This window comes from Ammospiza nelsoni, chromosome 4 (assembly GCF_027579445.1).
Source record: "Ammospiza nelsoni isolate bAmmNel1 chromosome 4, bAmmNel1.pri, whole genome shotgun sequence".
Classification (NCBI taxonomy): Eukaryota; Metazoa; Chordata; class Aves; order Passeriformes; family Passerellidae; genus Ammospiza; species Ammospiza nelsoni.
Window position 1 is genome coordinate 4,903,956 of NC_080636.1, and position 27,413 is coordinate 4,931,368.

The window sequence follows — 27,413 nt, forward strand, 5'->3', positions numbered from 1 at the left end:
AGGGGATGGAACCAGCAGCACTTTGCTTGTGGCCTGAAATTCCTGCTGGACTTGCCACTGCAGCAGGTGTTCTTGAACAGGCTCAACCCATTCATCTCCATCCTTCACTTTGCTCCTGGTTTGATTGATTTTAGAATTGAGGATAAGGCTGAGTTTGAGGAGCCCAGTGCAACATGATGGGGGCTTTGGTGGGAAACCTCTGGTCAGGATCTCCTTCCCTGTCCCTGCTGGAGTGGGAGCAGGGCTTTGCTCAGGTCTGAACCTCCACACCTTGAAAAATGGTGCTGCACTCAGTGCTGGAGTTATTGCCAGCAGAAGGGTTGGAAACTGAGGGGATTCATGGCACACTGTGATTTCCTCACCCACTTTTTCTGGTCTTAACTGTGAGGTTGATGTGTGCTTTGGGATGGAGATATTGCCCTGCCAGCAGCAGGGAAAGCTGAATGCTGCCTAAACATGTCATTTCCTGTGGCCATTCTCATTTCTGAAATAAAAAATGTGAACTATAACATGTTAAAGCTGGAAAGGAGGGAAGTGGAATGTTTGAGGAATTACAATAATCCTGATGTTTTTGCCTGGCCTCACATTTCTCCCTGGTTTCATTGCAGGCTCAGGCATCAGGCACACAAAGAGCTTTACGCCTACAAACAGGTGAGATGATCCTCTGACTTTTTTTCCCCTTCTCCCTAGTGCCAAATCCATCAATTTTCCTCTCCTTGGGAGGCTTCTGGCCCTGTCCCTGCTGATTTTATTGTCCCCAGCCAGGACCATCCCTCACCTGCTCATCCCTGGGTTTCCCAGTTTTCCTCTGAGGTCCTGAGCAGTGGGAACATCTCCACCTTTGGAGCATCCCAACCTCTCCAGCCTCACCCACTGCACAGCAGTGATGCCATCACTCCCCCAACCACCAAACTTTGATTTTGTGGGGTCTGGATCTGGCTGCTCCAAATTCCTGAAGCCACAGGGCTTTTCCAGAGAGCAGCTCCATGGCAAGCCCAGCTCTTCCCTGCACCCACCTGTTGTTAAAATAACCACAGCCCAGGGGTGGGTGTCAGGCTGCTGCTTCCATGCCCTGTTTTCTCCAGGATTTGTGGGATTTTCTGCCTCTGACCCCTTGATCTGTGCAGGAAGCTGGGTGGAATTGGGCTGAATTGTCCTGCATTTATGGCCCTGTCTGTGTGCTCAACTTGGATGCAGGGAAAATGAATGGGAGCCCAGGAGGGTTAAATTTGGGAGGAAAGCTCCTGGATTTGGTCCTTGTGGTTTTATCTTTCCCCTTCCCCTGTCCCTGCACAGGGCCCCTCGTGCTCCCTGGCTGTGCTGGGTTCACTGGGGGGGTTCCAGTTCTACTGGGACACTCGGTGGGATCCCTTTGTGGAGATTTTTCTGGGAATGCTGATGGCAGAAGCTCTGTCCTGACCCCAGCTCTTTGCCTTGCAGGTCATACTCAAGGAGAAGGTGAAGGAGCTGAACCTCCATGAGGTGAGCACATCCCGGGGCAGCAAAAGCTCCCTCTCCCTCCTCTTCCTCACCCTGGGGAGGGGGGAAAAACCCTCAAATTCCACTCCCCTGGGAGCAGAGCATGCAGCCAGCTGGGCTTTGGAAATGGGGAAAGATTCTCTGTAAAAATCTGGATGAAACCCTCTCCCTCCTCCTGGCTCCCCTTGGCTTTTCCTGCATCTTTATTGTTATTTATTGTGTTGTTCTTATCACAGTGATAAGAAGCTGTGGATAAGGGGAGGCCAAGGCAGTCTGGGCCATGTATAAACAGTGTCCCTGAGCAGGGACGTCCCTCTGGGGTGTGACAATGCCCAGCTCAGCCCTGGGCAGGGAAAGCTGCAATCAGGATAAACTCACTGCCCCAGCTCTTCCAAGAGGCAAATCCCTCCTCCCTCCCTGCCCCCCAAGGGCTCAAACACCTTCCTTTATCTCCATGGCCTTCCAGGCTCTTTGGGGCTGAGCCTTTCTATTCACAGCCCATTTTTCCTGATGAATTTGAGCAGGAATCTGCTGAAATCCCAGTCAAAGCACGGCCTGGATTGATTTATTCCTCTGGAGATAACAAAAATGCCCACCCACATCTGGGCACGAGGCTGCTCATGTGCTCAGCACCAGCTCCAGTTGTTTCTAAACCATTATTTTATTTTATTTTATTTTATTTTATTTTATTTTATTTTATTTTATTTTATTTTATTTTATTTTATTTTATTTTATTTTATTTTATTTTATTTTATTTTATTTTATTTTATTTTATTTTATTTTATTTTATTTTATTTTATTTTAATCCCCTGAGCAGAGCCCATCCCACGTTTTATCCTGACTCCCCACAGCCCCCAGGGTAAATCCCAAGGGCCCCGGGGTTGTGAGCAGTCCCTCTTCCAGGCCCCTATTTCTGATCCACTCCCTTTAAACCGACCTGCAGTGGGTTTTTGTCGGCACACGGGCTTCAAAGCACTTCCTGGGGTGAGAAATGGGCTGGAGGAGGGATTTGGGAATGTGCCAGAGCCGGGAATGGCCTCAATAAGCTCAGCCCTCCTCCTCCAGCTCTGTTCCCAGCTGTCTGCAGCTCTCCCAGCTTTTGGGAGGACCAGGCCTCTGTGGGGAAGAGGACAGAGCTGCTCAAGCTCTTCCCTGGGATTTGGAAAAGCCCGGAAGGGTTTAGCTTAAAAAAATCCCATTTTGGGGATTTGTACCTTGGCATTTGCAGGCAGTGTTTCTGGAAAGCAGAGAAGAGGGTGGGAATTTTCCAACAGGATGGGGCGGCTGCCCAGAGCCCTGTGCAGGGAAAGCTCCCACCCAGCCCTTCCCTCCCTGCCTCTGCCTCTGGATTTCCCCTTTTCCCATCATTCTGCCTCTGCCAGGCCCTGGGGGAGCTCAGGGTGTGTGATCCTCAGGGGGGGACCCCAACAGCTGCACTGAGAGATCCCAGGCCAGGGAGGTCGGGAAAACCACCCAGGAATATCCAAAACCCCCTGGGATATCCAGAATGAGCCAGGAGGAATTGGCTGGGAGGGTGAGGGAGGTTTGGCTGAAGAAACAGCCAGCAGCTTTCCCAACCCTGGCACAGGCATGGCAACAATCCCATTGCCTTTTCCTCTTCCCAGAGGTGTCCCTGTGCATGCAGCCAGTCCCAGGGAGCAGGCACCAGTGTGGATCCATCCCCTGCACCCCAAAACCTCAAACATCCATCCCCCTGCAGCCTAAAACCTCAAACCCATCCCAGCTCTGGGGCTGTTCCCTTGTGGATCCATCCCCTGCACCCTAAAACCTCAAACCCATCCCAGCTTTGGGGCTGTTCCCTTGTGGATCCATCCCCTGCAGCCTAAAACTTCCAACACTTCCCAGCTCTGGGGCTGTTCCCTGGAGGCTCTGTGGTCCCTTCCAGCAGGAAAGGGAGATCCTGGAGTTTGGGCAGAAAAATTTGGGAAGCCTTTAGGGGAAATTTCATTCCTTTGAGGGTGATAAAGCCCTGGCACAGGGTGCCCAGAGAAGCTGTGGATCCCTGGAAGTGTCCAAGGCCAGATTGGACAGGACTTGGAGCACCCTGGGACAGTGGGAGGTGTCCCTACCCATGGCATGGGGTGACACTGGATGGTTTTTAAGGTCTTTTCCAACCCAACCCAGTCCATAATTCGCTGATTTTAGCTATCTGGTAGTTTTTATTTGCAAATGTTGCTCCCTGAGCACTGACACTCCCTGTGCATCCTCCCCTGCAGATCTGTGCCGTGTGCCTGGAGGAGTTCAAGCCCAAGGATGAGCTGGGGATCTGTCCCTGCAAACATGCCTTCCACAGGAAGTAAGTGTGGGCAGGAGGGGCAGGAAAAGGGAAAAGGGGCAGGAAAAGGGAAAAGGGGCAGGAAAAGGGAAAAGGGGCAGGAAAAACCCCTTTGGATCACCTGGGGCAGCTGCAGAACTGAGTGACAGTTTGGGGAGCTGGGCTGGGATTTGTAGGATGCCCTGTGCTGAGTCAGCACTTGGCCTTGGTGATCCTCATGGATCCTTTCCAAGCCAATCTGTAATTCCATGAAAAATGTAAATATATATATAGGTGTGGTTTATAGAAAGCAAACCAATAATAACAATAACAATAATAATAATAATAATAGTAATAATAACTGTACTATATAATATTCCATATGTTAAAACTACAGCATATCCTACTATCTATTACAGATATTTTTATATTCTCTGTATGTTTATATATACATTATATAGATTTAAAACATTATATATTTATATTTATGTATTTTACATGTTTATACATTTATATATACACTATACTATATATGCTGGATATACTATCTAAAACTATATCTAAAAATACAATATATATTATATATATTAATATATAATATATATTATAAGACATATTTTATATATTATATATAATTATAATTACATAATATATAATATATATAATGTATATATTAAATGTATATATATATATACTGTGCTATATATACTGGATATACTATCTAAAACTATAATATATATTATAATATATAACATAATATATAATTATATGTAATACATAACATCCATAATGGTATGATTACATCAGAGTTATTTACATAATTTTTATTTTTATTTATCCATACACATTATATATATGATTGTGTATTATTGGTATATTATTTACAGATTCTGTGTCTATGATTTCACAGACACCTTTTATGTATATATTTTGTTTATTTTTGGTAGGTGTATGCATTTTATATCCCTATTATATAACATTTACCTATAACTATAAATATAATCTATAAAAATGTATTAGACATATAAATAATACACAAAACATATCTATACAAAATCCCTATATATAAACACAGAGAACCCCCTCAAAAAATCCCAATAAAACATAAAGGCATCCAAATGGTGAATTTAAAACTGGGCAGCAGCAAAGCTCCAGGGCAGGTAAAGGGGCCTGGGGGATTTTAGCAGCTGCACATCAATGTCAGGTGTGTCCCCATCAATGTCAGGCGTGTCCCCAGTGATGTCACATGTGTCCCCATCAATGTCAGGTGTGTCCCCAGTGATGTCACATGTGTCCCCATCAATGTCAGGCGTGTCCCCAGTGATGTCACATGTGTCCCCATCAATGTCAGGCATGTCCCCGTCAATGCCAGGCGTGTCCCCACTGATGTCAGGTGTGTCTCCATCAATGTCTGGTGTGTCCCCAGTGATGTCAGACATGTGTGTCCCCATCAATGTCAGGCATGTCCCCATCAATGCCAGGCATGTCCTCACTGACATCAGGTGTGTCCCTAGTGATGTCAGGTGTCCCCAGTGATGTCAGGCATGTCCTCACTGATGTCATGTGTGTCCCCACCTGTAGCAGGTGTGTCCCCATCGATATCAGCTGAGTCCCCATCAATGTCAGGTGTGTTCCCACTGACATCAGATGTGTCCCCACTGATGTCAGGCATGTCCCCTCTGATGTCACGTGTGTCCCCACTGACGCCCGGTGTCCGGTGTCCGCAGGTGCCTCATCAAGTGGCTGGAGGTGCGGAAGGTGTGTCCCCTGTGTAACATGCCGGTGCTGCAGCTGGCGCAGCTGCACGGCAAGCCGGACCCGGGCCCGCCGCAGGGGCCGCTGCCCGGCTCGCAGAACATCGTATAGAGCATCGTCCGTCCCGGGCCGGGCCCGGCCGCGCCCGCCCGCGGCGCTCGGACACAACCAAAGCACTTGGGCCGCAGCGGAGCGGCCCCGAATCCCGCCGGGATGAAGCCTGGGCTCGGATCCTCCGCCAGGGCCGGGAGGGGACTCGGCGTCCTCGGCGTCCTCGGCACGACCTCCTTCTTCCAGCACCTCCCTCCTGCAGCCCCGCGGCCGCCGGGAAGCGAAGGGGGCACCCGGCGAGCTCCGGGAGCTCCACGGCCCCGAGCTCCGGCACTGCTGCCCCGAACGGGGCGGGCCCCGAGCGTCGCGGCCGGTTCTGCTCCCTCCTCCTCGCCTTCGGTTCCTTCGCCTTTGCGGCTCCCGGCAGGAAAGGGGTCTCGCCCCTGGAGTCGGGTGTCCCCTCGGCACCCGCTGTCACCCCTGGTGGTGGCCGTGCGGGGTCTCCCGGGTTTGGATTCCCCTCACCCTCCTGAGGGTGGCTGTCCCTCCTCCTCGGCTACCTCAGGGGCCTGGAGCTCCTGGAAGGGGGCGCCGGCGAGAGCCACGGCGCGGGGGGCAGCAGCGATCCCGGCCGGGCAGCGGCAATCGCGGCCGATCCTGTGGGATCATCCCCGCCGGGCAGCTGCAATCGCGGCCGATCCTGTGGGATCATCCCGGCCCTTCCAGCCGGGCTCTTCGGGTTCCCCTTGCCAAAACACCCGAACCCCATCAGCGCCTGGGGGAGCTGGGCCACCCCCTGGCCTCTCCGGGTTTTTGGTGTCCCCTGCTGTCCTCAGCTGTCGCATTCCCGGGGTGGGGAGGGGGTGTCAGTATTCCCGGGGCAGGGCTGGGGGGGCTCCTGGTGCCGTCCCCCCTCCCTAAAAAAACCCGGGACTGTTTATGGAGCGTGGAGCCTCATAGACGTGTTTGTACACTACAAATTCTGCAGCAGAATATTTTTTAAAACATTCGCTGGTTTTGGTTTTTTTTTTTTGGTTTTTTTTTTTCCTCTTGTTTGTTTGGTTTTTTTGTAAGCTCTATTTTTGTATATTTAATTGCTATTTGAAAATTCTAATAATGCGTCTTTTTTGCTAATCACACTCTTCTTAAGGAAAAACCAGGAAAGAAAAAAAAAAAAAAAAAACAACCAAGAGTTTGCATGTGATTTGACTTGAATTGTAAATAAAAGCAGGTTTTGGAAGCGGGGGTGTGTTTGCAGGGGGTCTGTCCCCCTTCCCTTGTTCGCTGTCACCATGGGGATGTCCCCAGCAGGAAAAGGACACAGATGGGCAGGTTTGGGGTTGGGGTCACGTTGTCCATGTCCCAGAGCAGAGACTATGGGGACAGCACCCCATGGGGATGCAGAGCACCCCAAAACCCCCAGCTAAGAGGGATTGTGCAGGATCCAGGTGAGTTTCCTTGCTTAGGGAGAGGATATTCCTCTTCCCAGCCCAAATCCCACCCCAAATGCCTAATGCCGACCTCCCTCAGGGCAGGGCAGGGTTCAGCTCCAGCCCCGTTCCCTGCTCACTTTGTCCCACTCCTCCTCCTCCTCAAGGCTTGGCCAGGCGGGTGCCAAAGTCCCCCTGGGTTGTGCCCATGGGGTGGCCGAGCTGGGGTCACCTCGGGCTGGGGTCCCTGCAGGGCCCCGGTGTGAAGGGGAAAGCGGGACCCCCGCGTGTCCTGTCCCGCTGTCCCTGTCCCCGTCCCTGCCTGCGGGGCTGCTGCCCTCTAGTGCCGGATCCACCTGGAATCCTTGGGATGAGCAGGAACCTTAAATCCCATCCCATTTCACCCCGACATGACCAAGAACCTTCCACTACCCCAGGCTGCTCCAGCCTGGCCTTGGACACTTCCAGGGATCCGGGGGCAGCCACAGCTGCTCTGGGAAATCCATTCCAGGGCCTCCCCCACCCTCACAGGGCAGAATTCCTTCCCACTATCCCATCTCTCCCTGCCCTCTGGCAGTGGGAAGCTGTCCCTCAATGTCCTGTTCACCTTCTCCAGAAGGCTCCCCAGGGATTGTGCTGCCATTTTTGGGATGGTGAACTCGCTGGGTGCCTTCCCCCTGCTGGGACAAAGTCTGGATCTCCCACAGAGCTGCACAGAACAGTTATTTTTGGTGTTTCCACCCCACAGCTCCTGCTCTGGATTGATGCCGCACCCTCCTCACCAATCCCATTCCTATCAATGATCCATAAAGAAGTTTCTCATCAATGCCAAAACTGCTGCAATTTCCCCAGAATAATTAATGTGCTTTAAATTTTCCCCCCCTTCTTTAAAATATTTTGAAATACAACTGCTTCCCAGAACCTGAAACATGCAGGGAGGGAGAAACAATCAAAGATTACCAACAATTATTTTCAGTGACCTAAAAACCAAGTGGGGTCAACCCCAATTTCCCCAGAACATTGCTGCTCATTCCCACCAACATCCATCCCACTGTGCTGGAGCTCCAAGAACGAGACATAAAGCAAAGAAAGGGTTTGAAGCATATAAAAAATAATATTTTATAACAAAGAAAAAAAAAACCAAGCAGTTTACAAAAAAGGAATAGACAATAAGCCATGAACTTTGGTGCTGGGATCAAACCGTGCTGGAGCTACTCCAAAATCCAGAGAAAAAGGAGTTACACAGGCTCAGTAAGTGAGGAGAGGAAAACCTGCAGGATGCTGAGCCCAGGGATCAGGCTCTGGGATTGCTGCTGGAATTCCCAGCCCTGCAGAGATTTCCCAGCTCTCCACAGCAGAACCATGGCAAGGTGGCTTCCTAATAAAAGCCAGGCTTTTCCTGTGGATCTCAAGGATCCCCACACCCTCCCAGCCCAGCCTATCACTGACCTGTTACATCAAGGAGCCACACAGGGCCCACCACACAGACATTCCAAAAAGCCAAAGTTTCTGTGCCTTTTCCATGAGTTTTGGCTGTGAGGGTGGGTGAAAGCCCAGCCAGGTACATTTGTGTTAAATTTCAGGTGGTGCAGCAGGAGCTGAGTCTAGAAACCCTTCAGTCAGCACTCAGAAATGGAGATGTTTTTAATGGAGAGTTTGGGAACCTTTGTGTGATTTCACAAGGAGTGAAGAATAAATGACAACTTGAATTCAGCTGATCCCACACAGGGTGCCCAGAGCAGCCGGGGCTGCCCCTGCATCCCTGGCAGTGCCCAAGGCCAGGCTGGACAGGGCTTGGAGCACCCTGGGATAGTGGGAGATGTCCCTGCCCATGGAATGAGATGGTTGGAGGTCCCTTCCCACCCAGACCATTCCCTGAGCTGTATGATCCTGGAACAAAGATCAGGACACAAATGGAACTTGTGTAAGGCTGCAGGAAAAACAAACATTTTCCTCCCCAGCCAGCACAGATCACCTTCCACAGGGGCCCTCTGCTGTGTTCCCTGATTTTACTGGGATCAAATCCCTGGCTGTGTCCAGAATCCCAGCTCAGGTCAGCTGAGTTTAGAGACAAACACAGATCTCCCCAGCAAAGCAATCCCCCTCTGAATCTGCAGTGCCACACAAGGAACCCACCTTGGAGTGCTCAGATCTCAGGATACAGCAATGACAGAGCTGGGCAGGATTCAAAAGGCAGGGAAGGGCTTGGGGCTGTCCAGCACTTCCAGCCAGGCTCACAAGGGAATCAGAGAAAAATTGGAATTGGAAAAAAATTCCCATTGAAAAAAAATCCAAAAAATTGGAAATTGGTTTCTCTGGGAAGAAACCAGGGCTGGAAGGGTGTGTTGGGGTCAGGGTGATGGTCATTCTGATATCCTGGGATAAACCCATGACCTGATCTGAAGGAGCTTTCCCTGTGCTCCACAGAGCTGCCTGCTGGGAAGCCAGAGCACTTCCAAAGCTGTGTCTCCATGAGCTCCCATCCCCAGGGAAGGTGCAGATACCTCATTGCTTTTAGAGAGCGTTTATTGAGCGTGCAGGATCCATTCCAAGCCCCCAACCCCAGGGCTCCACTCTGCATTATCCTGCTCCCAGGCTGTGTGGCAGCATGCACAGGGAAAAGAGGGAGCACAGCATGCATGGAAAGGGGAGAATTCCCCCAGAATGACAGGAGTGCAGCCATGGAAAATGTAACACGGAATATTACAGAGATCCGAGTGTGACTGAAAGAAGTGTCTCTTTGGTAACAGAGAGAAAACGCCAGACAAACAACAAATATCCCTATTTCACCCTCAAATTTACATCTCAAGGCTGGAGGCTGACTGACAGCCCTGACAGCATCCCAGAGGGTGCTGAGGAGGTGCAGGAAGGGCGCAGTGGGACTCACCCTGAGGCACAGACCCGTGCTGTGCTGCACCTTCCATCCCTGGGACAGGGACAAGGACAGGGGGAACAGGGATAGACAAAGCCTGGTGACAGCACAGCTGTGTCCCAGCGTGGATCCAGTGGCCACATGGAGTTAGGTACACACACCAGGGCTGGGCTGATGCTCTTCCCCTCTCCCAGAGCATTTCCCAGCACCTGGGGAATCTCTGATTGTGAGCACAGAACTGACCTGGGCACTTGGCACTCCAAGGGATCCCAGCAGAAGGAGCAGAGCGCCCCTGCTCTACTTTGTCACTGTCATTAAACATGGAGTAAAACTAAAAAAATTCCCCTAAAAGGGGCAATTCCATGGGACTGAAATGCCCCCCCAGACCTTCCCATAGACCTCCAGGTCCAGCCAGTGGATTCCAATCTCATCCCTTGGAACAAACCTGTGCTGTAATCCCAGATGGATTTGAACTCTTCCAGACACCATCCCCAGGCTGTCCCCACAGTGGAGTAGTCTCAGTGGGGGCTGTGACACAAACCAGGGGCTCAGTGACCCCAAACCAGGGGCTCAGTGGCCCAGGGAGTGCCCTGAACCCACAGATCCACCACAGATTCTGCACAGAGTCAGGCTGAGTCCAGGAGTCCCAGGAGAGCTCCAACTGCACCGAAGTAACCCTGAGGAGCAGATGGGGACATGCAGTGAAAATCCATGGAATGTGTTCCCTGACACAGGAACAGCAATGCCCACAGAACCAGGGAGTGGCTGGGGCTGGAAAGGACCCTAAAGACATCCAGTGCCACCCCCTGCCATGGACAGGGACACCTCCCACTGTCCCAGGTTGCTCTAAACCCCAATGTCCAACCAGGCCTTGGACACTTCCAGAGATCCAGGGGCAGCCACAGCTGCTCTGGGAAATCCATTCCAGAGCCTCCCCACCCTCACAGGGAACAATTCCTTCCCAATATCCCATCCATCCCTGCCCTCTGGCAGTGAGAAGCCATTCCCCTTGTCCTGTCACTCCAAGCCCTTGTCCAAGTCCCTCTCCAGCTCTACTGGAGCTCCTTTAGGCACTGGAAAGTCTCCCTGGAGCTTTCCCTTCTCCTGGCTATTACACACAGTTTAATTTTAACAAGATATAAATGAGAGGAGAAACATACAACTACAGGGAGGAAGAAAGGAAAAGGAAGAAAAGAAAATAAAAGGAAAAGGAAGAAAGGAAAAGGAAAAGGAAGAAAGAAGGAGAAGGAGAAGGAGAAGGAGAAGGAGAAGGAGAAGGAGAAGGAGAAGGAGAAGGAGAAGAAGGAGAAGGAGAAGGAGAAGGAGAAGGAGAAGGAAAAGGAAAAGGAAAAGGAAAAGGAAAAGGAAAAGGAAAAGGAAAAGGAAAAGGAAAAGGAAAAGGAAAAGGAAAAGGAAAAGGAAAAGGAAAAGGAAAAGGAAAAGGAAAAGGAAAAGGAAAAGGAAAAGGAAAAGGAAAAGGAAAAGGAAAAGGAAAAGGAAAAGGAAAAGGAAAAGGAAGGAAGAGGAAGAGGAAAAGGAAGAAAGGAAGCTGTGGCTGTAGCAGCAAAGCCCTGAGCTCCTCCTGCACTGTGTGCACCCAACAGCTCCACGTGGCTCTTTCCAGAGCGCTCCAAGGATTTGTATTTCGTCATGAGACAAATTTTAAAAAGGAATTTTACCTCATGTTCCAAGAAAAGTGCTTTTAACTGTCCCTTTGACCAGTAGTCCAGGGCATAGGCCAGGAGCCTCATGGAGATGGTGTTGATCCGAAGGAAGTTGCCCACGAACACCACACGGTTGATGTTCTGCAAGTGTGAAGGGAAAACAAAGGATCATTAAAGCTAAATTCTGTTTTCTGCTTGCAATGATAAAAACCCCACGTGGGGAAGGGTCTGGAGCCCCAGGAGCAGCTGAGGGAGCGGGGAAGGGGCTCAGCCTGGAGCAAAGGGGGATCAGGGGGGACCTTGTGGCTCTGAGGGGACAGCCGGGGGGTCGGGCTCTGCTCCCAGGGAACAGGGACAGGAGGAGAGGGAACGGCCTCAGAGTGAGCCAGGGGAGGTTTAAATTGGACATTTGGGAAAACTCCTCTTTGAAAGGATTGTCCAGCCCTGGCAGAGTTGCCCAGGGTGAGTCCCCATCCCTGGAGCCACGTGGATGTGGCACTTGGGGACATTGTCAGTGGTGGCTGCGGCAGTGCTGGGGGAATGGTTGGACTGGATAATCCTAAAGGACCTCACCAACCAGAATGGCTCTGAAATCCTATGAATTAAGTTCCTGCTCAAAGTGTCTGGCACAATGTGCAGAACACCACAAACAATTCCATCACAAAGAAGGACCAGGCCATTTTAAGCCACCCTCCTCCTCAGACTCTCCCAGAAATTCCCAGGCCTAACTACAGCCTTTCTACCTCAGGAATTTGGATAGAAGAGCTGATTTTCCTACAAAATCCTTGTACTGCCTGGGAACACTGATCATCAAGTGCCACCTGCCTCCCCTCATGGCAGCTCTGGCCTCTGATCCATCATGAAATACCTGAGTGACTCCACTGTTAAACTGGGAGGGAACGCTGATTAGGTGCCCATAACCAACACAATTTTTAAAGAAAAACAAAAAGACCAACCAAGTAGTGATTATTGTGGATTTAAACCAGACCTCCAGCCTTACTTTTCCATCCCAAAACACTTTTGATCCAACCTCTGAAGCTTTCTTGTTCTCCAACACAAAAATAATTCAGGATTATTATTCCTCCTCTTTCTGAGGAATCAGATCAAGTGTTTCACCTGCTCCTGCACTCACATCCTTCTGTGGATTTTCCTCCCCACATTGATTAACACTTCCCCTGAACTATTCAGGATCCTCTTTTCATTCAGCTTTTCATTCAGCTGAGCTCCAGAGCAAGGAATCAGCAGATTTATTATGAGCAAGGCTGTTCAGGACATGTCTTGCCTCATTTTGGCTGCAGAGCCAGAGGAGTCAGGAGGATGCTGGATTCCATCAGCCCATCCATGGAAGCAGGCTCAGGATGGAGTGCAGAGCAGCTCTCTGCTCTTTCATAGCCCTGTACAATGCTGCTTGACATGAATGCAACAAGGCAGCACTGTAAAGAAGCTGAAAGCACAAAGATGCAGCAAAGGCCGTGGCAGTGGTGGGGCTTGGCCAAGAAATCCAGAGCACAGGAGGAGATATGCAGCCTCTCCACCCCCTGTCCCTCCTTTCCTCCTCTCCCACAGCTTCCCAGAGTGGGAACATTCCCCAAGCAGGCAGCAGCACACAGGGGGTGTTCCAGGGAGGAGATTCCCAAAATACCTCGTTAAGGGCACACATCCGTGCTATGGAGCCAATGTTGTTGGTGATGGTGATTAAAGTGGCCCTGGCCAGGTCCTCCTTGCTGACAGATTCCCTCTTCTCCTTGCTCATCATGTTTCCAAAGCTGTAAAGACAGTTTGGGGGTTAAAGATCCCATCAGAATTCCAGAAGAAAATCAGAACTGCTCATTTAACCAAAGTGAATTATCTTGAAGGACTGATTTCTAACTTCAAAACTTAGATCTCTCAGGAATGGTTGCTCTCCAAGGGCACCTAAACCCAGTTTTTCATCCTTGCAGGATTTCCAGGGGAAACAAAACCAAGCTGAGAGGCAGGCAGGCATTACCTGGATGCCACAGCCCAGCCTGGCAGCCCGAAGCGCTCGTAGTCTCCTCCGTAGATGTCCCTCACCAGTTTGTCCACCTTGGTGCTGTCCCCGTGGGATGCCATCTCCAGGGCCTCCTCAAACGTGGAGCAGCCTGTCAGAAGGCAGCACAGGCCAAAGAAGGTTCCCCCTCCAAGGCTGCAAGCAAAGCAAAATGAAAATGAAAGCTCAGAATGTTCAGTTCTGCATCCCAGTTCAACCAGGCCACCCCATTTCTAAGCTCTTTTTTTAGGGAAAACCATCTTGGTTTTGGAAAAGCAGCATTTTCCTTAAAGTCTGTTCCTCTCACATGACCTACAGGCTGTAAGGAATCCCTCACAGCCTTCTGCACCTTGATTTTTTATCTTACACTGCCCACTTCCTTCCCAGCATCCAGAGATGTTAATCTTAGCAGAGCAGATGTCCAAAAGCTGGGGGAAAAACTCTTGTCTTGTTCACTTTACAGCACAGAGATGCTGCTAATGATGTCTAGTAAGAACTGTACTGAGGGAATTTTAAATTATTATAAATATTATCATTATTACTACTGCGTTTCAGGGAATCAGGAAAGCTTAAAGCCACAGAACTCTATGGCTTTGCCAGCACACAAAAGCCACATCTTTAAGATGGGAATTACTGCTATGCCATTATCCCTTCCACCAAAATCTGGAAACTTCTGGAAGTCAGGATGGAAATCTCAGCTTCTTGGATCAAAGCTAAGAGTTGTTAACAATCCCAAACTATGTGATCTCATAAAAGAAATTAATAAAGCTAGACCTACAGGCTGTAAGGAATCCCTCACTGCCTTCTGCACCTTGATTTTTTAATGTTACACTGCCCACTTCCTTCCCAGCATCCAGAGATGTTAATCTTAAAATAAATGTTAGTTCTGAGGGATACCTGGAGTGTCAGGGCAGAGATATCCAAAAGTTGGAGTCTTGTTCACTTTATAGCACAGAGATGCTGCTAAAAATGTCCAGTTAGAGTAAGAACTGTACTGAGGGAATTTTAAATTATTATCATTATTATTACTACTATTGCTTTTCAGGGAATCAGGAAAGCTTAAAGCCACAGAACTCTATGGCTTTGCCAGCACACAAAAGCCACATCTTTAAGATGGGAATTACTGCTATGCCATTATCCCTTCCACCAAAATCTGGAAACTTCTGGAAGTCAGGATGGAAATCTCAACTTCTTGGATCAAAGCTAAGAGTTGTTAACAATCCCAAACTATGTGATCTCATGAAAGAAATAAATAAAGCCCTTAAATTCCTGCAGCAGAGCAACTGCAAAACCAGCTTTGATGGAGACTGGCTGCACAAAGAAAAACCATGAAATCCACATCTTCTTTTCCAGGAGGGATCTTTTTTGGCAGGGAGTCACTGCAGCTTGGTCATTTCCCTCACCACCTTTATTGCAGCTTGTCCCTGAAAATGCCATTTACAAAGCAGAATTGTCCTCCATACCCTAAAATCAAAGTCCCTTTTCCCCCTCAGCACTCACCTGGTGCCTGTTACCCGTTTGTAGTTGTCTTTGGAGTAGACAGCCAAAATGCTGACCCCTGAGCCAATGTTCACCAGGAGGAGAGGATAGGGATTCTCCAGGTTGAATGGAAGCTTCTGGCACCTCTCAGCATCCGTGGGGTTCTCAAAATAGTAACACTCTGAGTGTCCATTGAAGCCCACAGAGTCAATGTACAGCACTCCTTTGACAAGGCAGTCCAGCTCATCGAGCTTGCACAGCTCAAGGTCACCCATCTGGTGGGAAGGAAAAAAGAGAAATATTGAAGATTAGCCAGGGATTTGAAGTATTTATGCTCAGGGCTGGAAAAATGCATTCACTGCCAGCTCAGTCCAGCTATGTCCATGCTCCCTGTGGAGGCTGAGGAGAGCACAGGGACTCTTAAATACAGCAACCCTCAGGTGAGGAACAGGGGAAAACAATCTGGATTCATAGATGGACACTGAGAGAATTCCAGCAACTCCCACAGCTCTGATTTAGGCCCTGATGCTGAGGCACCAGTGTGAAAAGCCAGGATTGCATTGTTTGACCAAAATATCCCACAAAATCCATCCAAAGGAACATCAAAAAAAAGCAAGGATTTCACTGCCTTGGCCACACAAAATTGGATATAAGGAAAAACTTTAAAGAATTGATAGTGATGCCCAGGATAGTGGTAGAATCCCCATCCCTGGAGGGATTTAAAAGCCATGTGGATGTGGCACTTGGGGGCATGGGTCACTGGTGGCCTTGGCAGTGCTGGACTGGATGATCTTAGAGGGCTTTTCACCCTTAATGATTCTCTAAAAGCCTCTTCATTTGCATTTTTCCAAGCTCTGACTAAACAAAGATTTATCACATATTTTTCACCATGAACAAGGTGAAGCCACATGATGATGTCCAACCCCAACCATGAACCTCCTGACATTTACCACCAAATACACCTGAACCTCAACCAGCTCATTCACACAGGTGTTAGAAATGAAACCAGGTGAGCAAAGGAAGAAAATAAAGCAGGAGAAAGACAGCAATGAGTTAAAAAATAAACCACCAAAAAGAGTGGGGTTAGCACAAGAAGAGATTAAAAACAGAGAGGAAGATTTGTAAGAAAGATCATTAGTGAACAATTTTAGAGATACATTCAGGGCAGGCTTTGGAGATGCCAACTTGGAGTTAGGGACAGCATCCAAACACAGATTTAGAGAAATTTCAGAGCGTGCAGAGCAAAGTTTCTAGTTTGAAGCTTTCAAAGCAACCTCACTAGCAGATCCTTAAGGGTATAGAAGCCAAAAATGCCTACTGTGCGAAAGTCCTGCTCAAATTTGTACGCTCCACCTCCCGTGGCACACAGGGTGGTGTGCAGGCTCGAGAAGTGCTTTTCGCTTCCCATTTGGATAAAAGCAGGCATGTCATGGGTAGGAAAGCGTATAAAGTGCAGATTGCCTTTACGTCCACACAGCGTGAGCTCCCTGAGCTCCAGGTGCACATCCCGGATGCCTGTGGAGCCATAGGCTACGTTGGACGTCAGGTATTTGCGGATGCTTTTCAGGTTTTCCACTTCTTCCTCTTCCTCTTCGGCCGTGATGTCCTTGGGTTCAAAATAAACCAGCTTGACCAAGGTGCCTCCGATGTCCAAGCCAAACCAGGGAAAGACTGCAGAGAGAAGACAAAGAGTAAATTGTTGGGGAAGGTGAAACAGGAAAGCTGTGGTGGTGCTCACACCCAGGACAAGAGAAGAGATGAGAATCTTGACTCCGTGTTTCAGAAGACTGACTTATTATTACTTTATGATATATATTAAAAGAAAATGATATATTAAAACTATACTCAAAGAACAGAAGAAAGGATTTCATCAACAGATGAAACAGGAAACCTGTGATGGTGTTCACAGGACCCCTTCTCTTGAAGAGACAAGAATCTTGACTCCATATTTCAGAAGGCTGATATATTATTTTATGATATATATTATATTAAAAGAAAATGATATATTGAAACTATACTCAAAGAACAGAAGAAAGGATTTCATCAGCAGATGAAACAGGAAAGCTGTGGAGGTGTTCACGGGGGTCCCAGGATGAAGGATGAGATGAGAATCTTGACTCCGTGTTTCAGAAGGCTGATTTATTATTATTTATGTATTATTTTATGTATTTATTATTGTATTAAAAGAAAATGATATATTAAAACTATACTAAAAGAATAGAAGAAAGGATTTCACCAACAGATGAAACAGGAAACCTGTGGTGGTGTTCACAGGGGTCCCAGACGAGGGAGGGGATGAGAATCTTGACTCTGTATTTCAGAAGACTGACTTGTTATTATTTTATGATATATATTATATTAAAATAAAATGATATATTGAAACTATACTAAAAGAGCAGAAGAAAGGATTTCATCAGCAGATGAAACAGGAAAGCTGTGGAGGTGTTCACGGGGGTCCCAGGATGAAGGATGAGATGAGAATCTTGACTCTGCATTTCAGAAGACTGACTTATTATTATTTTATGATATATATTATATTAAAAGAAAATGATATATTAAAACTATACTAAAAGAATAGAAGAAAGGATTTCATCAGCAGATGAAACAGGAAAGCTCTGATGGTGTTCACAGGGGTCCCAGAACAAGGGAGGGGATGAGAATCTTGACTCCATATTTCAGAAGGCTGATTTATTATTTTATGACATATATTATATTAAATGACAACAAAAAGTATATACTAAAACTACACTAAAAGAATAGTATAGTTTTAGTATATCAAAACTACATATGATAGTTTTAGATTTCATCAGAAGGCTTGAAAGGAAAAAGAAGGAATGGAATGATAATAAAATCTTGTGACTGACCAGATAGTCCAATACAGCTGTGATTGGCCATTAATTAGAAACAACCACATGAGCCCAATCAAGGATGTACCTGTTGCATTCCACAGCAGCAGATAATCAATGTTTACATTTTGTTCCTGAGGCCTCACAGCTTCTCAGGAGAAAAATCTTGGCAAAGGGATTTTTAAGGTTAATTTATATGCCTTATATATGCCTTTATATGCCAATCATATTCATAAAGCCTTATAAATATGATTGCCTGGCAAAAGATTTTGAAATATAGAAACTATAAGTGAGATTGAAATGAAAGCAAGCCTTGAGATCCCTCAGTTACTGAACAACTGGAAAACAATGGTGTGGCAGACTGAAGATAATCCCCTATTGATGGAACAACACCCTCTGCTTGCAGACAGGTGCAAGGGGCAGAGCAAACCCCACCAGCTTGGCAGAAGGGCCCAAAGAGGAGATTTTAGGGTTTAAAACGTAACACAGTGTGGTGATGTAATGATTCTTACAGGCTGTATGTAAATGCTATGAGATTTGTATATTGTACTAGATTGGTTAGTGAGAATTAGAATATTCAACACAGAAGAAGATTTATTGTATTGTAACAGGAACCTCGCTCTCTCACTCTCTTACCCTCTCATCCTCTCTCTCTCTCTCACCCTCTCTCCCACTGTCTCTCTTCTCTCAGCCTGCTCTGGGCTGTGGCTGGCAGCTCCCAGCAGGGCCCTGCTCCCACTCCCAGGCCCTTTGCAATGAACCCCAAGTTCCTGACCCGGCTGCAGAGATCTCTGCTCTCCGTCTGTCCTGACCATCCTACCCCTGATGCTCCTGCAGTAAATGAAACAGGATATGGCACAGCCACAGCATCAGCACCTTTCTGTGCCCCTACCCATGGGAGGAGGTTGGAACTTGTGGTTTTTAAGGTCTCTTCCCACCCAAACTGTCACAGTCACATTCTCTGGAAAATCCCTTTGCCCAGGATTCGTCTCCTGAGAAGCCTCAGAGAAAAATGAAAACAATTCTTATCTCATTTGCTTCTCCTGTGTTGTGCTCATGTGGAATGTGTCTGGAGATTGTTTTCCCACAGGTGATTGTTCCATTGGTTTCATGTGAATTATTTTGACTTATTGGCCAATCAGGGCCAAGCTGTGTCAGGACTCTGGAAAGAGTCAGGAGTTTTCATTATTATCTTTCTAGCATTCTGTAAGTGTCCTTTCTGTATTCTTTAGTATAGTTTAGTTTAGTATTGTTTAATATAATATAGTATCTTAAAATAATAAATTACCCTTCTGAGAACATGGAGTCAGATTCATCATTCCTTCCTTCATCTGGGAACCCCACAAATACAACACCAAACCATCCTGCGATTCTATGCAAAGAGTTTTCACTGAATTAATTAATGCAGTTCTCTAAGGACCCATGTGGTCTCTCCATTCTCAGGAATGCTGGTTTTGATAACAGATTCCTCCAACAGCTCCTGTTCAGAGATCCCCTGTCGCAGACATTTCTCCACAGAAATCCTTCCTTTTGGATTTCTGTGTCTTCGGGAGGCCAGAGGCCTCTGAAGACAAGGTAAACAATTATTATCAGCTACTGTGGAATGCAATAGGATTCACCTTGATTGGCTCATTTTCTATGTTGATAATTAAGGGCCAATCACCAGTGCAAGCCAGGGGACTGAGTCCTTGGCCACAACTTTGTTGTGGTTTTCTTTTCTATCTCTTCCTAGCTTAGCTAGCTGCTCTGCAAAACCTCTCTCTATATTCTTTTTAGTATAACTATAATGTATAATATCATATATTAATAAATCAAGCCTTCTGATTCAAGAAACAAGATTCACCGTCTCTCTATCACCAGCAGCGCCCGATCAGGACGCAGTAATAATCCCCCATGTTTGAGTATTTGCTGTACAACACTCAAATACTGACAGCCCTCCCCACAGCCCTGCCAGACCCTGCTGCAGGTTTAATCCTCAGCTATTCCTTTTCCCAAGTTCTGAACCAGAGCCAGAGCCATGGATAACAGCAGAGCTTTTACATCAAAGGATGTACAAACCTTCCCTAATTACAACACCGAGCTGAGGTAGACAAGTAATCTAAGATGCTGCAGGGAGACAAAAACAAATGTCTAATTGGATTATTTTATTAGTCAAATTCCCCCATGGTACAAAATATGCATCAGTGTCAGGTCCAGCAACATTTACAGCTGTATTAGATAATGAGCTTTTTGGAAAAGATCAAGAGAAACCACTGATCTGATGGAATCTGTGATTAGAGCTGGGAACTGGAACAGATTAGTATCACAATTAATGAGCTCAAGGAGAGGCTGGAGATGCACAGCATCCAGAGCAAAGGGAAAATGGAGCCACATGGAAGGGGTTATGGGAGCAGGACTCAATCCTTATGGTAGCTTCCAGAAGGAAAAAATGAACTTTTAGAAAATAAACTGAATAATGGAACCATAAATGTTGGAAAAAATCTCCACAATCCCAACTATTAACCCAGCACTGCCAAGGCCACCACTGACCATGTCCCCAAGTGTCACATCCAAAAATCCCTCCAGGGATGGGGACCCCAACAGTGCCCTGGGCAGCTGTTCCAGTGCTTGGCCACTCTTCTGGGGTGAAAACTTTCCCAATATCAACCCTGCCCCTCCCCTGGCCCAGCCTGAGGCCGTTCCCTCTCCTCCTGTCCCTGTCCCTGGGAGCAGAGCCCAACCCCCCTGGCTGTCCCCTCAGAGCCACAAGGTCCCCCTGACCCCCCTTTGCTCCAGGCTGAGCCCCTGCCCAGCTCCCTCAGCCTCTCCTGGGGCTCCAGACCCTTCCCCAGCTCTGTTCCCTTCCCTGGACACATTCCAGTATAGATGTTACCAAAGCTCCTTTGGCAAACAGACCCTGGGTTTTAGTAAATTCCCTATCTGCAAACAGATAAGGGTGGAACATGGAGAAGCTCTCATTCCTCTCCCTTTGGAGCAAGAACCCCTCATGCCAGGCTCCTCAGGGAACATCTTTGCACAGGCAGCAGCCTGACAAGTTGGAGGACACATTTTCTCCCAGGCAGATTTATCTGGTGGCTGTACAGGCCCTCCCAAAGCTTTCCAGCTCCCCACAGTATTTGTAATCCACCAAGTTATTTTTATGTATTTCCACAGAGGCCACCCTCAACCATCACCAAAGGAAATCTTGAAAGAAGATGCAAGCTCTATTTTTGGAGACACATCCAAACCCCAATCACTCTCCATTTCAGAGGCATTTACTTCAAACAAGATGAGACACAAAAATAACTTTTCATGAATGAAAGGGAAAGGAATCTGACTGGCAGCCCAACAGAGGGAGGGAGCAGGAGCAATCCAAGGACTTTTACACAGGCAGATACTGGTAAGACAAAGGGGAAAGGTTTGAAACTAAAAGGAGATATTTACATATTAGGAAGAAATTGTTCCCTGTAAGGGTGGGCAGGCCCTGGCACAGGTGCCCAGAGAAGCTGTGGCTGCCCCTGGATCCCTGGAAATGCCCAAGGCCAGGCTGGACAGGGCTTGGAACACCCTGGGACAGTGGGAGGTGTCCCTGTCCAAGGCAGGGCAATGGAAGCAGAAGGTCCTTAAGGTCTCTTCTCACCCAAACCATTCCATGATTTTGTGATTTCTGGAATGTATGTGTTCCTCTCAGAACATGCAGAATTTTTTTAAAAGCATCCCCACTGCATTTAGAGAACAATCCTCCCTCACACTCCCTCTGCCAGGCCACACAGGGGTAAAATGGGGAGAGAGCAGAGCCTGGGGACTCAGAGACGGCCTCAGATGTGCAGCAGGAAAGACAAACATCCAAACCATCGTGCTCTGAAGCCACATGGCAGAAAATGCCACAGGGGCTGCTCCATCCCAGGCTAACAGGCTCCCATCCCCAGCTCTCAGCTGGCAGCACATGCACAGCTTCAGTAAAATAACATCTTTGTTTGGAAGTTGCTGGTGAAGCTCACAAACTCCTACACTCAGTGCCTGAAACCTCCCAGATTTCAGGGCAAACACCAACTGGGCCCATCAGTTCAGGCAGTCACAAAAAACAGAGCAGCTCCTTGGAAATTTCATCCCAAAGCCAGTACCATCAAGATATCTGGTTTTTTATAACACATAAATTTAGTTTTTATTTGGTCCCATCCCATCCAAACCATTCTGTGATTCTGTGATTTCTGGAATGTATTTGTTCCTCTCAGAACATGCCATTTGATTTCTGCATTTTGAAGTGCCCTATTTTCTTTTAAGCATCCCCATTGCATTTAGAGAACAATCTTCTCTCACACTCCTTCTGCCAGGCTACACAGGGGTAAAAATGGGCATCTTGGGGGCTTTAATTTTGGTAAAATTTAATTTTATTTGGGCAGCACATGAAGCAGGGAGTTAAAGCACACCAGTCCTCCACTCTCTGTGTCACCAGGAGCAGGAAAACAGGAATGATGCCAGCAGAGCTGGGAGGAACTGCAGCCAGGCTGGGCTCAGGGGTCACCAAAAGCAAATCCAACCCCCTGAGGTGGGACACAGCCCCTGAGCAGAGCTGTGGCACCAGCTGGAAAAGCTCCACACTGAGCAGCTGGTGAGCTCCATCTGCCAGCAGCTCAGCTGTACCTTCCCCAAGTCACCAGGGATAAATTCAGAAAGACACACTATTAAGGTAATTATCTTACCCCAATGATTGTTAATTATGGAGCCCTCATTAGATACATCCCAGCCACAGGTTAAGAATCCAAGGAAGAAGCACGTGAGCTCAAAATTAAGTAATTCTTTCCCAGGTTGTGAAGGATTCCCTGTGCAGTAACACCTGTTGGAGAACTCAATCCATTACAGGGACAAAACCTCCCTATAAACCTTTTTTTGTAGGAAAGGAGAATGGCACACAAACAAGAGAAGGAAATTATTCCAAGGACATGAAGAACTGGGGATTTTTTCCTGAGACTCACAGGAACATGCAGGGCAGCAACAGCTCTTCCATGTCTGAGAACTAGAAAAATCCAAGGGAGGGAGGAGGAAGCTCTCCTGGATCAATGCCATCACCATCTGCCACCAAGATTTCTCTAAAACACTGATTTATTTTCCCCCATCCAGAGATTTCTCCCTTTTAAGCCTCTGAAGCAATTCTTCCAAGAGAGCTGCTGCAGATCTCCAGGAGCAGCAGGAGAATTGTTGGCATCCAGGAGCCCTCTGGGCATCCCTGAGGGTGAATTTGCTCACTCAGAAGGTTCTGCTGGAATAACCAGACACCAGCAGAGATGCAAACTCTGCCTCTCATCACCTCCTCCCTGCTGCTCCCCGGAGCTCTGGGTGAGGGGAGAGCCTTGCAGGTCTCCTTTAGCAACGGGAAGGATGGAAAATCCCAAAGGTGCCAAGGGAAGCCCTGCATGGACCTCTGGGGTCACCTCCTGGGAAGGGTTTAGGTGTTCCTTGGGGGTTTGGGCATTTCCAAAAGAGGCAGGAAATCCTCTGTTCTCAGCTCCAAACCTGCAATCTGTCTCCCTGCAGAAACTCTGTTGTTTTTTAGAGGGTGAGAGCCATGATGCTCAATCTCAGTGGGCAGAGAAGCTGTGGCTGCCTCACTCCTGAAGTGTCCAAGGCTGGAATAATTTGTGTTAATGGAAGCTGTCCCTGCCTTGACAGATGGTCTTGAAGGTCTCTCCCAACCCAAACCATTGGCCTGACAAAGTTTTGCTTTCCTTGAGCAATTTTAAAAGCAGCTCTCTGCAGATACTTTCATATAAACAATTCTTTGTCTTAAAAACAAACCTTCTTCTCAGGGCCAGATCCATGGATATGCAGCAACAAACAAAAGATTGGTCTGCCAACAAAGTTAAGGGCTCACAGCTCTGGCTAAATAATCCCAGAAAAGCTCCAGGATATTCTGTGTGCCCACAGCAAGAGCTGCCACCCTCCCCTCAAATCCCTTCTGCACTGGAAGATCTTCAGGGCAATCAAAAGAAATTGCCTTGATCTGATATGGAAATTACTTCATAAAATTGGTCACTGTGTAAATAAAAAAGCTCTCAACAGATTTATTCTGGAAGCTGCAGAAGTGTCAAGATGAAAGAGGAAATATAATTAAAGATCTCCATGGTGGATTTTCATCACAAAACAAGCAGCTCCAGTTGTATTTCAGAGTGAGCCTTAGCTTCAGAGCCAATTAAATCAGGAGCTAAAAAGATTATTCTGATGATTTAGTTCAGTGTGTGACAGCACCTCTAGGTTTAATATGAAATACTCAATATTATATTTTAATAGTGTTACACCATGCTGGAAATTTTACAGCTGAGAAAAAAAAATACAATTCATTAATATTTAATATAAACTGACACTAAGTCCACATCTCCTCCCATCCCTAAAAACAGGCTCTGATAGGAATTCATATTTCATACAGCATTCCAAAACAGAAAAGGATATTTAAACATCAAAGCTTTAATTTTGTACTACTAAAGAGGTGACAAAACAGCATTTTATTTTTACCTTTTCTTGGATACTTTGTAAATTGAAAATTTCAAGTGATATGTCCATTAGATCTTTGCATGATCCTGACAGAAGATACTAAAACTTCCCAAAAAAAGGGGATCAGTTGAAGGAAATAATATTTTCTCAAGGAACAAACAAACAAGCTACAGATGGGAGAAGCACATTTTGCCCACCAGGGAAATAATCCAAATTCACCTTTGCTGAATACCCCAATACTTCAGGATGAGCAGGGAGGGGAGAAGGGGGAAAGCTGATAAACTGAAATGCTGATCTCTTTCTCTTATAAAAAAGATTCATTAAAAAAACATTCCCCTGCTCACTGTGACCATCATCAGGTTTCTGCTGGCACCTCACCCTGCCCACAGCTCCCTCAGAACCATGGTGGGAATTTCCTCATTATTCATCTGGAGTTTTCCCAGTCCAATTTTTAAGTATGGATTTCAACAGTGGCACTGATAATTCAGTACCAGAAGGGAATTTTCCTGGGTTGTTCCTGAAACTGATAAATTTTTGTGCATGAGATGTTTCCCTGCACTAATAGCCCAGTGAGACTCCTCATCCCAATGCAACACTGCACAGCTTCAGCAAATCTCCACTTGGTGTTTTTGGGACATTTCTGAGTCCCTTCTGAGAGCAGCAGTGCCCCTGACTTCTGCCAGAGAACACAAAAAATCCCAAAAAAGCCCTTCAAGTGCAGCAGGAAACATTTCACAGAATCATTCAGGCTGGAAAAGACCTCCAAGTTCAATTCCCACTGTTAACACAGCCCTAATCCATGTCCCCCTAATCCACCCCTAATCCAAGTGCCCAAGCACCACTTCCACATGGATTTCAAACAGGGAATTTCAATTCCCAGGGAATTTCAGAGCCCACAGTGCATGAAGGCACACAGCTGGCATGGTGGGTGCAGAGTTTATTTCAGACCTATCCCAAATCCCATCCTGTTCCCTGCTCTCTGCAGTGACACTGCACACTACAGAGGGCTCAGGAGGAAGGAGGATCTGCCAAAATCCTTTCATTGCTGGGGAACTGGGGCTCATCTGCCAGCACAGCCAGGCAAGGCAAGGCTCAAGGTCACCCAGCTCCTCTGGCACATGCCAGCAGCAGACAAGTGGCAGCTAAAGTAGGACATTTTTCATCCCACACCCATTAAATTATTTCCTTTTATTTTGGCTGGAGTTTTCCTTAAGGTGGGATGGAGCATTTTAATTCCAAAACAGGAATGATTGTGACATCAGGCACTGTCCCTGAGATGAGGGGGACAATGAGAGACTCACCTGCTCCAGCACATTTCTCTTCCACTTACCACAGGAATAATTTAGGAAAGTCAGACTACACTGTAATCCCAAATCCCACCATGCTGAACTTCCAGACTCGATCCAAACCCTTTTTTCTGTTTTCCTTAAAGCATCCCATGCCACTCTCAGCATCCAACTTTAATCCACATTGTCCAGAGCAGACACAGAAACTGCCCTGAGCAAGGCAGAGAATTATCACCCAACACAGAGCTCAGTCCTCCCTCATTTTCATACCAGAGATCTCCTTCATGTCCCTGCAGCCTTTCAACAAATCTCTAATTAACAGCCTCACGGTCCTCTATTTTTATTTTTCACACTATCAAAAAAAAAAAAAAAAAAGAGCAGGAAGACTCTTAAAACTTAAAAAATCTGGTAACAACAATGTCTCAGCACTGCCAGTCCCAGCTGAGGTGCAGCAGAATCCTGAGCCCTGTTTTCAGCCCAGATTCCCTGCTCATAGCTCTTTAAGAGCTGTGCAGGTACCAAGGAATTACACCGAGGCTGTTTCAGTTTCAGGGTATGGCAATTTCCCTCCAGCAGAAGCCAAGGAAAAATCTCTTGGTTATTCCTCAAATATGGCTGAAGTCAGGGACAGCCACGGCACCTGCACAGCAGCTCCTGCTGCTCCCAAAATGAAGGCTGCCATCCATTTTGCTGTTTGCAGGAGGACATTTCCAAACGTGGTTCTAGGGATTTTTTTTCCCCTTAGAAATCCTGGTTTGATCTGTGTCCAGCTCCTGCCAAACCTGTCGGGTTCTTCCTTCCCAAAATTTAAACTATTCCCTTTGCTTCGCTTTCACAGTCACCAGTGCAGCCCCACAACCTCAAACCCTGGTCCCTCCGTCTGTCCTGCTGTGTCCTTTTCCTCACCCTCTGTCACCAGCTGCCTTCCCATCCAAGGTCCCCAATTTGGGAGCCTCAGCATTTCCACAGCCCCATCCCATGTCCTGCCCCACCAGGCAGGTGTCACCTCACCCCAAACCTGCCAGAGCTCTTGGAGTTCAGCCTGTCCCACCCTTCAGCCCAACCTGAGCTCATGTCCCTGTCCCACCGTGCTGTCCCCAAACCAGCCGTGCAGTGCCCATGCCACCACCCCATAGTGCCATTCCTAAGCTGATGATGATGGACAATCCTCACCCCACCGCGTCCCTCCGCGCTGTCCCCAGCCCGGCCATGCTGGACAAGTCACCCTGTGTCCCCATGGTGTTCCATGCCCGTGGATCACCCCAGTGTGCTGTCCCCCGGTACAAATCTCACCCCGCCGTGCTGTCCCCACGCTGCCCGTGCCGTGCCCATGTCAGAGCCCCCCTCGCTGTCCCGGTGTCCCCATCCCTCCCCCCCCGCCGCTCCCCGGTGTCGCCCCCGGCCCCACCTCCCCTGACCACGCCCCCTCGGCCCCACCCACCGAGGCCCCGCCCACATGGCTCATTACCATAACCCCGCCCACCCTCTGAGCCCCCCCCCCCCGCCTCTCTCCCCCCGCCTCGCCGCCGTTCCCGCTCCCCCGCACTCACGCGGGCGGTTCTTGCGGACCGAGTCCCGCCGCTGCCGGCTCACGGAGCCGCCGCGTTCGCGGGGCTGCGGACCCGCCGCGCTGTCCGCGCCCGCCGCGCCACTGCTGCTCCGCCGCCGCGGCTGGGAGAGTCCGGCGTCCGCAGCGCCGCCGCCGCCCCGCCGCCGCGGCTTCTTCTCGTCCTCTGCGCCATCGCCACAGCTGCGCGGCGGCTCCATCGGCAGCGCGGCCCGGCCCCATGGGCCGCCCGG

At 48.1% G+C, this 27,413-nt stretch overlaps 2 protein-coding genes across 7 annotated transcripts in view; one reads left to right on the forward strand and one right to left on the reverse strand.

The window, feature by feature from the left end:
• Nucleotides 1-5,742, forward strand: part of RNF24 (ring finger protein 24) — a 29,369-nt gene extending 23,627 nt beyond the window's left edge. For all 4 annotated transcript variants that reach the window (XM_059470341.1, XM_059470343.1, XM_059470340.1 and 1 more), the window contains 4 exons: nt 609-651; nt 1,441-1,482; nt 3,717-3,796; nt 5,482-5,742. In XM_059470341.1, the coding sequence (XP_059326324.1) occupies nt 609-651; nt 1,441-1,482; nt 3,717-3,796; nt 5,482-5,620 (304 nt within the window). In that variant the 3' untranslated portion in view covers nt 5,621-5,742. The remainder of the gene's footprint in view (nt 1-608; nt 652-1,440; nt 1,483-3,716; nt 3,797-5,481) is intronic.
• Nucleotides 5,743-9,498: 3,756 nt separating this feature from the next.
• Nucleotides 9,499-27,397, reverse strand: PANK2 (pantothenate kinase 2). 3 transcript variants are annotated; one of them, XM_059470786.1, is made up of 7 exons: nt 27,164-27,397; nt 16,332-16,684; nt 15,035-15,288; nt 13,514-13,690; nt 13,169-13,292; nt 11,542-11,667; nt 9,499-10,539 (listed from the first exon to the last, which is right to left on the reverse strand). In XM_059470786.1, exons 1-7 carry the CDS (start codon nt 27,378-27,380, stop codon nt 10,489-10,491), a joined length of 1,302 nt encoding a protein of 433 aa, XP_059326769.1. In that variant the 5' UTR covers nt 27,381-27,397; the 3' UTR covers nt 9,499-10,488. The 3 variants fall into 3 exon arrangements, with proteins under 3 accessions (XP_059326769.1, XP_059326772.1, XP_059326771.1); XM_059470789.1 differs by lacking the exon at nt 27,164-27,397 and having other exon boundaries at nt 16,481-16,684; XM_059470788.1 differs by lacking the exon at nt 27,164-27,397 and having other exon boundaries at nt 16,475-16,684.
• Between the last annotated feature and the right edge of the window lie 16 nt (nt 27,398-27,413).